Source organism: Varanus komodoensis, unplaced genomic scaffold, assembly GCF_004798865.1.
Source record: "Varanus komodoensis strain SLA01 unplaced genomic scaffold, ASM479886v1 scaffold4, whole genome shotgun sequence".
NCBI lineage: Eukaryota > Metazoa > Chordata > Lepidosauria > Squamata > Varanidae > Varanus > Varanus komodoensis.
The window spans coordinates 24,372,838-24,390,370 of NW_025335941.1; the positions used below are offsets into that span (position 1 = coordinate 24,372,838).

At 37.2% G+C, this 17,533-nt stretch overlaps 1 protein-coding gene across 3 annotated transcripts in view; it reads right to left on the reverse strand.

Moving 5' to 3' along the window:
- GBE1 (1,4-alpha-glucan branching enzyme 1) overlaps positions 1–17,533 on the reverse strand; it is a 184,265-nt gene that overhangs the window by 40,817 nt on the left and 125,915 nt on the right. For all 3 annotated transcript variants that reach the window (XM_044441828.1, XM_044441827.1, XM_044441826.1), the window contains exons 13-14: positions 7,856–8,040; positions 5,553–5,683 (exon numbers count right to left, since the gene is read on the reverse strand). In XM_044441828.1, coding sequence (XP_044297763.1) covers positions 5,553–5,683; positions 7,856–8,040 — 316 coding nt within the window. The remainder of the gene's footprint in view (positions 1–5,552; positions 5,684–7,855; positions 8,041–17,533) is intronic.

The following is a 17,533-nucleotide window of genomic DNA, read 5'->3' on the forward strand; positions in this document are numbered from 1 at the left end:
TATTAGTTTCCATACATTCTGGCTTCATTTATATAGACATTAATCAGAATCTTTAAAAATAATCTGTTCTTGCCTATCACAAATAAAACACTGAAAAGTATTCAAGTTTAATAGCTTGCTGAAGGAATTGTGATGCATCCCTTCCTGAGCAAAACTAGCTCAAACACACTGATTCATATGGCACGAGGGTGTATCCCAGCACCTCTTAAAGGGCAATGCAAGTTTCATGATACCCCAAAGCCATATTTGTATCTAGATCCAGTTCAACAATTGTTACCGAGTAAAGTAAGAAAATGATAGGGATGCAAGACTGGTTAAGGGACAATTGGCAAGGGCATTGGATTCTTTTTTGGAATCTCCAAACTGATCCTCTCATGTCCTTTGAGGTCATACAAAAGAATGGTGCTGCTGCTGCAACAGCTAAAAGAGCAAAAATGAATGGGGCTTCTTTTGTATCTAACAGCCTATCTTTTTGAAAAGAATATAAGGGGAATGGACAGGCTTCAGCATATGCACAATGCACCATCCAGCTAACACATTTATAGCAAAGTGTAAGCTACCTTTTCTCTCTTAGAAGTACAATGATGATTGAGCCTGTACATATCAAAGCATATTGTGCAACACAAAATTATATATCACACTGTGGCCCTGTGTGTATGTGTTTGTGTAAAAGAGGGAGAAAATCCACAGCTACTGTGATTTTTCTTCTGCTGATCTATTGCCTGTTGACTGAAAAAAGAGTCAACAAAAGTCCCTTTTGTTTCTTTTTCTAGAACCTCATACTGGGTAGCTGAAAGGAGGATGTGGAAAGGACTTTTTTCCCCAGCCAGCATCTGTGTAGATGTGTTATAGTTGCTGGCTATTGCAACAGATATAAAGTGAAATGATAATTAATTTTATTGCATTTAAATCCCACTTTTCTTCCACAAAACTCAAGGTGGCCTTATATGGGACTCCCAGGTAGTTTCCTGACACTGACCAGTCCTAGATGTTGTTGGCTTCAGCAGCACTGTTGCGCATGCTTTCAGAGTATGCCGAGAATGCATATGATAGTTATGACCTCACATGTGGAAGTTTGTACTAATCAGAACAGATAAAGGCCAAGTAAAAGCAAACCCAATTATCAGCTTCAACAGTATGTATAAAACCTTTTAATGGTGTATCTTCTAAAAATTTCAATTTATCAGAAATGTTTATCTTCATTATTGTATTTTCAAGTGCTTATTTACAATGGACCATTATTTTTCTTTTATTTCCATATATATATATATATATATATATATATATATATATCTCACAGCTAACAGATTTGTCTTTACTGTATCAAACAATAATCCGGATATATTTTAAACACTCTTAAAATTCTAATTTTAATTAAATTTTTAATTAAATTTTAATTTTTAATTACTGATGGTTAATTCAGGCTATGAAAGTTATTCCATATTAAGTCTAATATCTATCACCCAAAGTATTATGGTTGAGTAATGCTGAGAGTTGCTTAAATATATTTATATATTAAATCCTACATGTATAGGATTGCACTCCTAACAAAACTACCAATACTGAAGCATTGGTACTGAACTGCATCTAGTGTTAAAGAAAATGCAAGGTTGTAGATATGACGATTTATAAGGGTGTCAAGGACAGGACCATTTGAAGGGCCTGAATTCAGAGGACTATTGTAAGTCAGACATGACTTTATGACATGTAACAGCCACAGCAACAAAAACCTATTTAAGGTGTTCTCTAAATAGCCACATATATGGAATTGTTCAAAAGACTGGTGGGAGAAAAACAGAAGGGGAACTCAAATCTTGCAAAAGATTCCAGTGTAATCCCATAGCTGGGACTGTTTGGAAGCCATGGAAATTTAGTAAACACCACACCACATCACTAGCAAATGACTTTCCATCGTTGAAAATCTGCTTAGATTCTAACACCCCCCCCCCCCACACACACACACTTTTAAAAATAAGTGAATTTCAGTAGTAGGTAAAATGTTCTCAGTTACTGATATTAACCTTAACAGAAGAAACACCTTGATAGAACTTGGCATTTGGCTGATCCTAAATTAAATTCTTTGTCTTCATTTTATATAATGCTTGAATTCTAATAACCAGGGACAGTTACATAACTGCACTTCAAAGCAGTGAACAAACCAAGCAGCTACAAAGAAACATCTTTGCCTTGGGCAATCACACTCCAGTGACTCATTCAAGTGACCTTATTTGCTCATTAGAAGCTCTAGGTGCAGGTTGCAAATGTCAGGGTAGCTTAATTTACATCTTTAAGAAGTGCAGCTACCTAAATTTTAGTGCTAATCTTCTCAAGATCTCAGGCCATAACTAACTTTATTTACTTACATTTTCAGCTGACATATTCCTGCATCTCTACTATGAATCTGCTTTAGGTACCTGCACTATAGATATAAAAGTTTTGATGTTTTGTGTAGCATGCAAAATTAGAAAGATTGGAAGAAAACCAACTATTCCTTCCTGAATCTTTACAGAATTCTAAGGTGATCCAGACATGAACTCTTTATTTTATTAAAAACTTTTTCAGGGTTGATTTTCAAATATTTAGACAATGTCCTCTAAAATAATATTTTCTTAAAGAAGAGCATAATGCTATACCTATTTCCTCCCCCTAAAAAAACAGGGGTTCTTGCTCTAAATTTTCTCTTCCAGTACCTTGAAGCAGGGTATATTGTTCTTTGGGCCATAAAAGTACAGTTCCGGTATCTACTGTGGAGAATCCTTGTAAATATTTCAACATATTATTCTCCTGAGTCCTTTATAGGTTCTGAGGTCTGATGATCTCATTTGCCAATGGGCTATTCTTAAAAGCATGACTTGTGCAATGCAGATGGGAATGCACTCTTCATGCATAGTTCTCTTGCATCACTACTCTCACAATACAGCACAACTATACAAAATATGTATGGGAGCACCTACAGCATCTTCGGAGGCTGTAGCATGTGAGATACAGACCGAGTGTTCCTTGCCTTGACACCTATCCACCACCAAACTTTGCTTAGTGTTTCCATGATGGGATTCACAATGTTGGAGGTACAAAGCCTTGTGCAGTTTAAAAGGATGCTGATCTCTAGCAACGTGAAGTATTGCAACAAAAGAGCAACAAAGCTCACACTGTGCACAGTTCTTTTCCACATGGGCACTCACTTTCTTTGGGTTCATACTGGATACATTTTATGCACTATTTTTTCCCATGAGATCTGTTTCTGTCCTCTTTTAATGCACAAAAAAGTCATGTTGTATTTTTTGTAAGTAATTATTTGTGTTGAACATGCTTGATGTATTTTCACTTCATTAAATCCAAATCTGATTTCCACTGAGTCAAAATAAATGTCGAGAGCACATAAGAAACAGCAGCAAATGCTACCACTGGGTGCATCTCAAATGAATTTCCCTATAACATTTGCTTGGATAAGAATTCAATTTTGTTTTGACTAAGCTTGTGTTCACAGTGCTGAGACTGCATAGATGTCCTGGACAAACTAACAAAAGACCAAATTTATTGAAAACCACTGGGACTTTAACTTGGAGGTAATAAAAAAATGGAAAAGGGAGCTATGGAATACACTTCTGAAATTATTCCTTATGCATCTGTCTGCTACAATTCAAAATAAAAAATAATTTACAACTGATATTTATGAGTCCCATACACATAACAGAAAACTGGCATTTGTACGTATCTTATGCAAACCTATACTACCCTGTGTGGGTGCAACAAGGCCACCAGCTGAAGCTGGTAGGAGACACTACAAACCCCCAATGCTGCCTGAATCTCAAGTGACAAAGATGGATGATGGGGCACCCCCAAGCTACAAACCTGCTCATTTAGGAAAATGCAACCCCATCTAGAACAGGCTGAACACTCCCCATCTGGCCATATGACACCCACCAGGAGCATCTGAGTCTTGCCTGGACTGAGTTTCAGTCCTCATCCAGTCCATTGTCATAACCAGGCACCAGTTTAGCACATCTACAGCCTCATGTGCTGACGATGAAAAGGAGAAATATAGCTGCATGTCATCAGCATACTGATGGTAACACGCTCCAAAACTCCATGATTTCATGTAGATGTTAAATAGCTTGGGGGAGAGAACAGACCCCTGAGGAACTCCATGCTGAAGAATCCACAGGGCTGAACAATATTCCCCAAGGACCATCTTCTGCAGACAGCTCTCCAAGTAGAGCAGAACCATGCGATCCTCCACTCTCAACTTAGACAGTTGCCTCAGAAGGATTCCATGGTTGATGGTATCGAATGCCATTGAGAAATCCAGCAGCATCAACAGGGTCACATTTCTCCACCTCACTCCCAGCACTGGTCATCATACAGGGTAACCAGTATTATTACAATATTACATTCATGCCTCATTTCTTCCTATTGCAAGGAATCCAGTGCGGCTTAAAAGGTTCTCCTTCTTTCCATTTTATCCTCATAACAAAAATGCTATGAGATAGGTTGGGCTGAGAGTCTGTGACTGGCCCAAAGTCAGCCACTGGGCTCCATGGCTGAGTTCACAGATCCCAGCAAACTGGCTTCTTCTACTTGGCCATAGTGTGATACATCTCAACTAAAGGCATCTCTTTTAAAAGCCTTGGAAAGGAACAAATTATGAGACTAAGTTGTGTGAGACTAAGAGGTGTTGATTACTTGAACATAGCTCAGGTTTATCACATGTGTTAAGCTCTCGCATAAAGTTCAGGTTAATGCTACTAAGTCTCAATAAAATATAGGAGAACTTTATGTATGCTTACTGAACAGAAAGTTCCAGTCTCCTTGAAAACTTTGCTCTCCATACAGAAAAGCTGAAGTTCTGGAAGTTGGAGCCAATGTATCCAGGAATATGCAAGGGCCCATCCAGCATCCAAAGCCCAAACCTCATATCTGTGTGAAGAAGTCTTATAAGCATATTCTGATATATATGATCCATGCTTTTCGAATTCATCCTTTCCCCTACCATTATCATACTTTCATTTCTATACCACCAGACAGCCAAAGGTCTTTGAGCAGTTTACAACAATTCAATACCCTCTGCTTCCTGTCAAATCTTTCAGCTTCCTTGGACAGAAATGCATCTTTATTTTGTTTATGAAGCAAAGGAAGCGAGCTCACAGTGATGGTGCTGGATAAATAACAGCCCAGGAATTATGCAAACCATACTCCTGTGAGCAATTTCTGTTTCTAGTGACATAATAAACTGGCAAATAAAATTGCATTTCCCTTTTCTATTAAAGTTAAACAAACAAAGGAAAAACATTCAACACAAACATTCAAGTATAGGTTCATTCCAGACATCATAATACACAATATGAGACAAGCCAGGATCATTAGTTTCTAGTAACCAACATTTGTCCTTCCTGGGCATAACAACAAAGTGCAGTAAGCATTAAAGAGGAAGTGGCTGTGCTAACAGAGGAAAGAGAAATGAGGTTGTCAGCCTGCATTTTATTCACATATTGTTACACTAACATTATGTATGAATTTGGCCATATAGACACAAATACTGATCAAAAGGATATTTTCCTGGTGTCTGTAGACCCACTCGGTAATCTGTATAGCTTTTAGATGGATGGAAATTAAATATAAATAGGAGACTTGCCCTCTCAAAAGCAATAACTTTGTTTGATTCATGCTTCTCTGAAATATAGGCCTGCAAAAAAGTAAATGATATAATTATTAAAATTATTAATTACTTAAACCACAACATTGAAGAAGTGAATAGGTGGAGAGGGACTAAGTTAAAATGAATATAACACCCTTTCTGTAAGTAACTACATATAAGAATTCAGATTACAGAACTATGGATTCAACTTTTGAAGAGTAGGGTGGGCAGTATATTAAAAAGGAATAACAAATCAGCTATACATTTAAATTTAGCTATTGAAACACTATGTGTGTATGTGTAAAAACTGCAAAGTAACAAACTGATGTATTTGCAGCATTGGTTGCCAATGTCCATCATGCAGTAAGCACTTACCAGGGCACTGACCAAGCAAAACTTCACATTTTGGCTCTGAACTTCCAGCCAGTAACCAAAATAACAACAACTGAAGACATTTGAGCATATTTCTGGTGCCTATGATGGTGAACTAGTTACTGCTGGTCCAATGTGCCACTTGGGTGGGGAGGAAAAAGGGGCAGGAGTGACCGAAAAATAGTCTCAGTGGAGTTGGAAGAACAAGCCAATGATAGTTAATCCAAAGTCCTGTTTGTGTACTGGCGGAGCAGCTGTCACTGGTGGCGGCATGGGTGAGCTCAGTAAGAAGATTTTGCCACTGTGTGTGCTTGTATATATATGTCTTATTTTAATCTTGAAATAAAGGATTGTAATAGAACGTTATTGACTACCACATATTTGCTTTGCACATTAAATATGAATAAAAGAATCAGAGCCGAAAAAAGGAATTTACCAATGTATATCTAGTTGCATTAGAAAAACAACAAATGGTACTGTGACCACATAGACAAATTACTTTCCTATGAAATGAATTTTCACAGATCATCCTAGGCTATACTGTTGTCTCCTCGACGAAGCTATACAGCTGCAAAGCTCTTCTGAAAAGCCTCTTGTGGCTGCAGTTGTACTCATTAAAGGCTACAATCCTATCCATTGGCAACAGAAAAGCTGATATACTCCAGAAAACTTGCATGAAGCATCTTGTGAGCACAGCAGAAAATACAGAAATACAGCATTTCTTATACACTTTAGTATAAGGTGTTTGTAGGTTTTGAAATGAAATGTTCAGTTTTTCACTGAAGTTTCATTGCATATGGTCATTTTAACAAGACAGAGGGATGAACAGAACAGAAACTGACTCTACAGCCTTAACTTATGGTTCTTAACAGCCATAATTTTCCAGAATTCTGGAGCCTGAGTGAACATGACAGGCTCTCACCACAAAGGCCTGGTTCTCATAACAGGGGGTGTTAAGTGATGATCACTCGTTAACTAACCTCATGCTGACCCATCAAATGCAATCTAATTTCTCTAATGCCCTTCACCAGCTGTGGCTTGTTACTTGGTAATCTTGCAGGGGTGCTGGTTAGCAAACCTACACTTTAGTGTAGTTTCTGGGGCATTTGTCAATCATCTCAGTTCCCAACGTCTTTTCTGAATTCACACATAATGCAAAGACACATCCAATAAAGGCAATGAGGGAAACTGGACAGCATGTGAGAGGGTGGCTAATAAGCCACCATCGCTTCATAACCACCTACACACTTGCAAGTCTGGTCTGCCTATTAAATCAAAGGGATTTTTGTTTACTGAACATACCTCTAAACTATGTGCTCTACCAATGGCCCATACTATAGCCAAAATGTTCCTTATTCAGTGAAATTAGTAGACTGCATCATGTTGGAAATGGGATCCAAGAGTAAAATAGGAAGGGTTGTCACACAATCAAACATAACTGGACCTGTTAATAGGTCCATTTGTAGTGTAGTTTTAATGATAAATAGAATCTTAACAATCAGGAGGCATACGTATAACTAATTATCCAAAAATAAAAATATTTTTCTAAAGATAAGCCTAGTTATTTATATCACACACTGTCAAAGTAATTAAAACATTTTAAAGATATCACATAGAGCTAGAGAACTTTGCTAATAAACATACTTTTTTAAAAAGTCAAACCAAGGGGAAGAAAAAAAATAGCATGGTAAACAGGATAATGCTGCAGAATTTTAAGACAAGTCACCCCTAGCTTATTTTCGAAGTATGTTAGGAGAATAAAGCAGTACATAAGACATTTCTTACTGAAATCAGAATATGCACAATGCTGGTGACTAACACACACCACTTTTAGTGAATATACTTTACCGGAGGTGATGAGAGCCAGCCAAATCTTTCTTCCAATTTGTTCATATCTCTGTCAAATGCATTAAGAAATCTATAGCGAAGAAGTTGATCATCAGCTAAGTGAAATTGTCTCCTAGCATAATGGTAGCTTTCGTTATTGCCTTGTCTTGGAAAGTCCAACCATTCTGGGTGCCCAAACTCATTACCTGTTTGTGAGGGGAGGATGGAAAGGGGAAAAACCATGCAATACAATGAGTCTGCTCCAGTTACCACCATTCCAGAAAACATTTAAACACATAGTTCCAAAAAAGGCAGGAAAACTGTTTTAATAGCTTCATAATATGTACATTTTTACATTTTTAGACTCTATACCATTTCTACTGGATTGCAAGAATCTGAATATTAGTTAAATACTTAGTGTATGGATAAATACTTTACATTCAGCTTAAAGATCTCTCTCTCACACACACACACACGAGAAAAAAGAGGGACAGAGAGAGAGACTTAAACTGTTATCTAAGAAATTCAGTGTGCAGGTGCTAAGAATCTTTAAAAAGATTTTTAAAAAAACTTTTAGAGGGTTTTAAATGTAACCATTTCCCTATATTTTGTTCTATTCACACTACAAGCTAACCATGTATGAAGTGCTACAAAAGGTTCAAGTCCAGTTGTTCTTGCTTGTTGAGAATTCTATCTTTCATCACTACTATCTGCCTTAATTCCTGAGACTCACACAATATATAAGCTCACAGACAAGTATCTGCTCTTTATCCTCTGCTGTGAAGACTGATGAAAAGAATTAATTCAGCTTCTCTGCAATATTTTCACCCCATTTAGTGCTCCTTTATTTATCTTATCATCCAATGGCCCAAGTACTTCCATAGTGGCTCTCATTCCTTTGATACATTAAAAAAAATGGTAGCCTATTGTTAGGGATGTGCTTCTCAAACAGTTTCTTTGCTTCTCAGATTGCCTGCTTGCATTTCCCTTGTGCAAGCTTGTGGCCCTGTCTGTTCTTTTCATTTGGGCAAGACTCCCAGTTTTTGAAGGAAGCGTTCTTCTCCCTAATAGTTTTCTTGACTCTCTATGTTAGCCGTGCTGGTGATATCCTGCTCTTTGTGCTACCTTTTTCATTTCTCTTATGAGCATTAACTCTGCTCCATTCCAGTGTTTTTGAGTGATTTCCAAGCACTTTGAAATAATTTAAACTTCTTGATCCCTCTCTTCTTCTTCTTCATCATCAGTTTCTCTCTTTGTCGCTGCCTCCTCCTCTGCCTCCTCCTCCTGTTTCTGCATTTTTGGAAATTTTCCTCTTTTGAAGACATTCCATAACCAGGAGTGTCTGGGGAAGACCTTTCCCCTGATCTATATATAATGTACTACGCCCAAGGGTAGGACACAAATATGGAGCCCCTCTCAGAACTTAACTCTCAGTCACAACAAAGATTGGACAAATACAAGGAGAAGGTTCTCAGTATGGCTGTATGTTACCAACAGTATCAGGGTAATACATCAACATATATTGGTTGCTGGGGAACTCACACAACATGTACTGTTGAACTCATATCCTGCTTGCAGGTTTCCCATGGGGACCTGGTTGTCCACTGTGTAAACAGAATGCTAAACTAGATGGATCCTTGGTCTGATCCTGCATAGCTATTATTGATTCTCAAGCATTTCCATTTAGAATATGGGAATTCTTCAGGAATGTGCTGAAGATCTTTAAATCTAAAATGGTTCTTAGCTCTGGTTTCCTAGGATAGCATAGGATATCCAGCATAGGCTGGGTATATTTTAAGGCAGGATGATTCAACCCATATCACCTTTCTACTTGATTAGAGCAAGCAGGACCTATTCTGAGTTTTATAAATAATGAACCATTGTGCTGACTATACAAATCATTACAATTCAAAAAATCAAATGGATTTTCATTGTTTTTTGTTTTTCTAATCATATAGTCCTTCAGGCACGCAGTTAACTTCACTGATCTGAGGGAGCAATTCATCTAGAAATGCCATCAGCATGTCTATATAGCCTGGGGATCCACCAGATACTTAATTATACTACAAAGAAGGCTGAAATAGGTGTCAAAATTGACAAGCAACAAAAGCTATCTGGGAGCTTCACAACCTGGTGCAAAAATGTGCAAAACAACTGTGTCAAGATATTCTTGCAAACTTCTCTAGACTAGTTGGCTCTAAAAAGAGTCATTAACATTTGTCATTTTAAAATAAAGAATAAAAAGAAAACTTTTGAACATCCCAAGTGACAGATGTCAAGCTTCATGAATACATTAATATTCATGAAGCAACAGACATTCAAAATTATGAACCAGGATAATTTATATCCTTATTCTTATGCTGTTACAAAAATTCTAACAAAACCCTCAGACATGAAGCAACTACTGAATTCAGCATTTTATATAGCACAATACTTCATACTTATTTCAAAACTGACAAGAAGAGATACATGCTTGTTGATAAATAGAGTTTACTACTGCTTTAAAAGCTTATGCCAACAGAAAATACATTAGAAAGAAGATCCAAGAAGTATATCAGGCTCTCTATACTAGGATTATAGTTGTTTCCCAAACTGGGAGAATTCATTTTCCCCAAAGTGTTTCAAGGAAACTGGTTTATTGTATAAGAAATATACAGACTTCATGAAAAAATCCAGCATCTTTGGAGTTGGGGAAATCTTATCTTTATAGTTCACAATTTGAAACTTGAGCATAATGGAAACACTTGATTTCCAGATGAAATTCCAGGAGACAGCTACAACCTTTCCTACAGGGATAACTTGACCATAGCAATACAAGTGCAAGTAATGTCAGGACTGGCTTACTGCAATGTGAAGCTGCCCATAAGGCTGGTCTGGAACCTGGTACTGAGGAAGCCCGGCTGTTGTTAGAATGACTTTTCAGCATGCAGTTCTTTTGATGAGGGAACTACACAGGCTGCCTGTTTGCTACAGGGATAGGTTTAATTACTGGGGTGGGTTTGGGCACTATCATAGAAGGTACTAAAAAGCTTGGAACTAGGATGCCTGAGGCTTCTCCCCTACCAACCTGTCCAGTCACTGAGGTCACTAGATAGTACATCTCCAATGGTTCCTTATGGTCCTATGACCTTCTTGGATCTGCTGGACCCTGAAAAGAACTTTCAGTGTAGCATTTCTCTGAAAATCCCTGTCTCTGGAGGTCAGGCAGGTGTCAACAATGTACTGATTTCAGGAAGCCTTTCAGATCTAATCAGCTATAGCTTTACTGATTTTGTTTTTAACATATTATTTCATTTCTTATCTTTTATTGTCCACTGATCCAAAATCCACATATGGAAATATTGATTGGTAAATAAATGATGTGTTGCTTTATGGAGTGCAGCTCTACAGGCGTCAAGAGCACATGTGGCCAATGTTCTGGTATCACAGGGATTCTGAGTTACATTCTTATTCTTCACCACTAAGCCAAATCTGCATTGTTTAAATTCTTCTGAAAGCCATTGCTTTCAGTGATCCTGTTTCCTAGAGGGTACCTTCTCTCTAGCACAGTGAGACATAGAAATTCAATTTATGTTCATACACTCTACAAAAGTACTATCACAGTTGAAGTTGAAGAAGTCAAATTTCTAATTTTTTTATCCACCAGTTGAACCACATATAGTACTGCGGGTTAACAAAATGACCAATTAGACCCATAAGGTGACCAATTAGAAAAAAAAAACAATCCCAGTTGTGAACATTAAATTCAATGGCTTCTTTACTCCTGCTTTTTATACAAGATTTTGTCAAAATGTGGAATTTTCCTGCTTATTGCCATCTGCAAGTCTGCCTGTGGATTCAAGTGATTCCTAGATTTTGTCTTGATTGACCAAAGAGAACTGAATCCAAATACAAACAAAAAGTAATAAATAATTTTATTATTGGAAGAAGTGTTTGCAATAAAAAGTTGCAATTCACCAAATTTGGCAAATTGTGACATAGCCTTCCTCTTTGTTGCACCTCCTGAAATGCCATCTCATACCCCCTGGGGATGTGGGCACCCCTGGTTGGGAATCCCTGCTCCAGCACATCCTTATTCTATATTCACTCATATAGATGTTGAAAGATTATTATTTAAATTTAGTAGGCAAAATTCTCTTTACAACAGAGCCACATAACAATTTTAAGTCAATTCCAAAGATATTTCACATATGATTTCAACCTTATTAATATATGGACTTTTTTTTAATAAGTAAGGGTTGTGGGTGAATGTCTCCCAGATGCCATGATTTTTTTTTAAATCAACACACAGTTGGACTTCACTGCAATATCCAAATTCTTAATGAAAACATGCTACTCAAATGTGATCACTGTTCAAACAAACAACTAAGTGTATTTTACAGGTCTTTGGAGGAAAACTTTACCAGTTAATGTTTGTACTACAAGCTCAACTGATTACTATAGTTGCCATCATATGCGTATTTTCCTGGGAGTAAGTAAGCACCAGTGAACACAATGGAACTTATTTTTCAGTAAATATACATAAGATTATGCTGGACAGACAGTTCAAAAATCAAACTACTTTCTGCGGATATGACTTTTGGGAATTCTTCCAATTATTATGATATAGCAAGTTCCTTATGTGTATAGTAAGAATGTCGCACATGTATAATTGTGGTCTTGCGTGTGTAAGGTCTTGGTATACTTTTGAGCATGGAAATGGTAGAATATGTAGCATTCTATGGATAGGCCATCTGGGGGGTCTGGAACATAGGTGATCATTATCTATGCCAAGATCAGGGTGTTGTAAATCTTGTCATTGATGGAATAGGGGCAGAGACAAAGCCATGAACAAGCATCAGCTCTTATTGGGTTCAGTAAGAAAAGGTATAAGAAGGGATCTGCATTTATGTGCACACAGGTGTTGTACATGAAATAAAGGGCACAAGGGCAATGATGTGAAAATAACCCATCTTTCCTTTCATAGTGTTGATCCCAACATGGTGGAGGCAATTATATATTTGAATAAAGTAATGAAAGTGATTCTAGTCAGGACACTTGTCCTTTTTGTACACTCATATATTGAGATATACCCAGAGTGAATACATTCAGAGTGAAAGTGAATGGAAACCTTTAAAATCCCCAAATACTATCAGCAAACATTAATCTGTAAAATGGTGTCACAGTGATAACAAGAAGTCATTTTAACATGTAACTGTTTTGCAGGATGACCAGCATGGACTGCAGTGTTTTTGTAATTAAAAAACAAAAAAAAAACAAATGAAATCTTCTGGCAAACGTATCACTGTCTATTTAATGTAGGTACATTCACTTTCATGGCCTCATCAATGAAGAAAAAATGAGCCACTCCAATGTGGTACAGGTGGAGACTAGCCTTTCCCAAGCAAGCATCCTTCAGCTATGCTTGACATGTCGTGAGCGGAGCCGGCTGGTGCCGGAGGTTAGACTAGATGGCCTGGGAGACCCCTTCTGACTCACTCTGTTTCTATGTGTCTAAAAGAGCATGGCTACTGGATGTGATTACTGGGGGTGAAGAGAGTTGTAGTCAAGCACACGTGGAAGGTGCCAGGATGGGGAAGGCTAACAAAGCACACACATGTTATGTGTGTTATGGCCTGTTCTGACTGGCAGTGTCTCTCCTGGGTCTCAGGCAGAGATCTTCCACATCACATGAGCAGCAAACATATCCTTTTAGCTGGGTGTACCAGGGACTAACTCTGGGATCTTAAGCAAGGAAAGTATACAGTCTCCTGCTCCCTCAAGGAGCAAAGCTATGACACATTCAAGCAACACTTCCGGCAAAGCAATCCACACACATAGATGGGTTTCCTCCATTCAAGCCAATGGTGAAATCACTTACTCGGGAATGTTAGCTACAAATTACAACACACAGCAGGCTCTGGTCTTGATGTTATGCCTTTTAGAATGAAAAAAGGGGGAAATTATTTTTTCCATTTCTGGTATAGAATTCTTCCTAGAGAATTTATCTGAGGAGCACATTTATCTTCCTGAGCAAATGAAAATTGCCCAAGTGCAGTTCTCTTACCTTTCAGCAGGAGATGTATTCTTTTTCAAGAACTACATCAATTTCAACCCTTAGCAAAAAGGCATTTAAATTTTTATTGTATTCTTACCTCTCAGCAAAAGAATTTACAAGTCAGACACTAAATAATTATGTATGGATATTCAAAGTTAGATGACATACGTTTCTAGTATAGAGTAGTATGATAAAAATAAATGCTTGCTATTGACACTAAAGGAAGATGCTTGGTCAAATCATCCCTATTGCTTTAGGGTGAATATTGTACTATAGAAGGGTTATTAACCATCTGTAAAAGAGACTGTGGGAAATGTACAAGGAAATAAATCCAGATTTCAAGTGCAACTTAATTTTATCAAATACTAAGTTCAAAAATACTGCAGTGACAGAAAATTGTTTATATGCAATTACACTCCACAGGTATTACTCCATCTAAAAAGACTATAAAAGGAGCATATAATGAGATTTCTAAATATAAATTCAACAAAACAATATCTATAACCACATCAAATGACCCATATTGTATGGATATGAGATGAAGCTGGACATCCCATTCTGTTCCTTCCAATGTGTCATATTGTCAAAATTTATTTCAGGAAGAAAAACTCACACATGCTGTGAAAATGCTATTATATCTGCTTTCAGGAATTTAAAAGGCACAGCAATATATACAAACTACAGGAGAAGTTGCATTATGCTTTCTTTACCTCTTTTGTTTTAAAGCAAAGCTTGTTACTTTGAAGTTGTTTCAAAATAACAGCTGCAAAGAAAAGTAAGGTAGAAAGTAACGATTTTGGATTGCTCTTTATCGTTTTTCCTGGAGCAGCAGCTAGATGCAGAAAGCCATGAACAGATACATGTTTTAGGTTCTTTTCTGTGGTCCATGGACCAATGGTGATTTGTAAGCTTCATTCTGATACTCTGCAGGAAGGTTTCAGAGCAGCTGAGAATATCTATACTCTGTCCTGCACTCCATCTCCCCCACCCCCCAGGACAATCCATCACATTACAGTCAGAATTAATCAGCTGAAAACTGCACAGAGAAGCCTATGTATCAAAGGAGGCACTGGAGTTTGCATTTTATTAAAAACTATAATGGAGGTCAGGTATTCCAAGAATAAAAAAAAATTAAAAAATAATGAGGGGAGGGATATATACGCCTTGGGAGATGTCTAAAGGAACTACCTGGACCCTAGACTGTGAAAGCTTAGCCGAAAAACAAACAAACAAGCAAACAAAAAAAGCCACTGATATTATTGTGACTATACACAGACACACAATGTATTTTAAACAGGAAAAATATGTATCCATCTATCTCTTACTATGCACAGTTGCATGGGAGAAGCCGAGGAAAAACATGAAAAAAGAAGTCAGTTCCAAGTGTGAAAATATAAAGGACAAAAGAAGGTGGGGAGATGTGTCCAAGAAAAGGTGAATTTGAAAATAAACTCATACGGTTTCAACCAAGGATACTGAGATAGTGTATCAACTATTTTACATAAGGACTAAGAGAACATTTATTGCATACTATATCTGAAGGCAATTCTGGTATAGTGAATGCTTTTTTGTACGATACCAACCCTTTTATCTTATTTCTTCAATATCGCTGACAAGAAAATACTTTGAAGAAAGAACACTAATGTGTTCTGACAAGTCACAAGATGCAGTACTGTTAAGTGACATTAGTCCATTCTCCACATTTTATATAATCAGGCACACTTCAAAGACTAAAGATAGATTGAAGCAATTTGTTTTCCAAACACCATATGGATGGAAGACTCTTAAACTCTATTTCTAGTGTCACCAACCAAACTTGGGAAAATGTTGTGCTCTGTCCGACATATGGGAACACAGTTTTGTGTCTGCTATTACATAACCTATTTCCTGTACAACATTGACCCTAATTTTTATGCTACAATGGTGTAGTGGTTAGACTAGCCTTGTGGAGACCAGGTTCAGCTATGAAGGTCACTGAATGCCCTTGGATAGGTCACCTATTTTTCAGTCTAACATACCTCACAGAGTTGGTGCAATGAAAAATGAGGAGGGAAGAAACCATATTTATGCCCTTGAACTCCCTGGAATAAAAGTAACACAAAAATGCAAATAAAGAACATATATTCCACTTTCCAATGAAAACAGCCTACAATTACAATGCAAATTTTATATGCAGTATTTATTAGGTTTTCAATTTGAATTTGTGAAGGGGCTTGACCCAATCCCTCGACACTTCCATGTATGCCTATCACTGCATTCCAGGTACCATGCGATCAAATGAATCTGCAGGTAACCACTGCAGGGTTCCAGTCCACATGGAGGAAGCATGCAAAGATTACGTACCATTAAAGTTCACAAGTATGTTATGCATGATACTAAGCGAGAGAATAAAATTCAGGTGCCACATAAAGACTTTCTAGCAAAACTATACTACAATCTGGTTAGCACCATTAAGAAGATTGTGCTCTTCTGTAGCTTTGGACCAGGCTTCTAACAGCAACAAATTATAGACTTGACCTTATTTACTCTGACTGATATCTGGCAAAAGTTAGAAGCTAACAATGGTTGTTAAATATTTGATACATTCAAAAGGTAAGCTCCGGCTACTTCAATTATGAAACTGACACATCTCAAAGTTTTTCCAAGGTCACATTGTATGTAAATATTCCAGGTATGGAAAATATTCAAATCATCTTCTCCAAAATTAGAAAAGGAAGGTCAAAGCCATGTGATATCTGAATCTGTGTAGTCTTTAGACATTGTAAACTGATATTAAAATGAAATATGCATTCTGTAAATGAAGCATACTATCAACAGATTTTTTTCATACAACATACATTCACTATAAGACATTTTAATTATGAAAAACATGTGTGATTTCTGCCTTCAAAGTGATTTTGGATGAAATGACCTCATACAGCCATCCTAGCCACAGTCCCTTGCACATTTGGCTGACAGTAGAAGATTATGTCTGAAGGGAGCAGATGAACAAGCTAATTGGGCAGACACAGCTTATTCAATGCTTCTTTAAATTTCAGTATGGTTATAACAACCCTGGGCTGACAGCCGAATGTATAAATGATTCCAAGGAAGTTGCACACCATAACTCACCCTCAGTTACATGAAAATTATTTAATACATAAATGAAGATGTGATTAAAGAAAACTATTGGACAGAAGGTAAGTCCCTTGAGATTAAGCATACTCCTTTACAATTTTTTTAGCTGTTGTGGCTGGATCTCAAAATCCATGTCATCTCTCTTAGCGACCTTTTCCCTCATGTTCCCTGTCAGTCAGCGCTACATTTCTGATCTTTCCTTATAGATTTATGTACATCTTGAATAAGTCAAAATCACTGTGACCTAATGTGCCTGATGATAAGACATCAAGCCTTTTATGATTATTCAGCAACAAACATGAAATGCTTTGGGATGGGCTTTCATATTTCCCATGCAAATATACTTATTTCTGTATATTAATGCACTACTAGTAGTACTTTCTTCATTAAGAAAACAAAACAGAATATACAAAGGCCAACCTATTTTCATATAAATACAGAAATAAAATGAGAGTAGGAGGAAATCAGAAGTAGAATGATTTGGTTTTCTTTTGATCAAAATCTCTGCTGTGATAAAATTAGCCTTTTTGTGAGTTCAAATGACA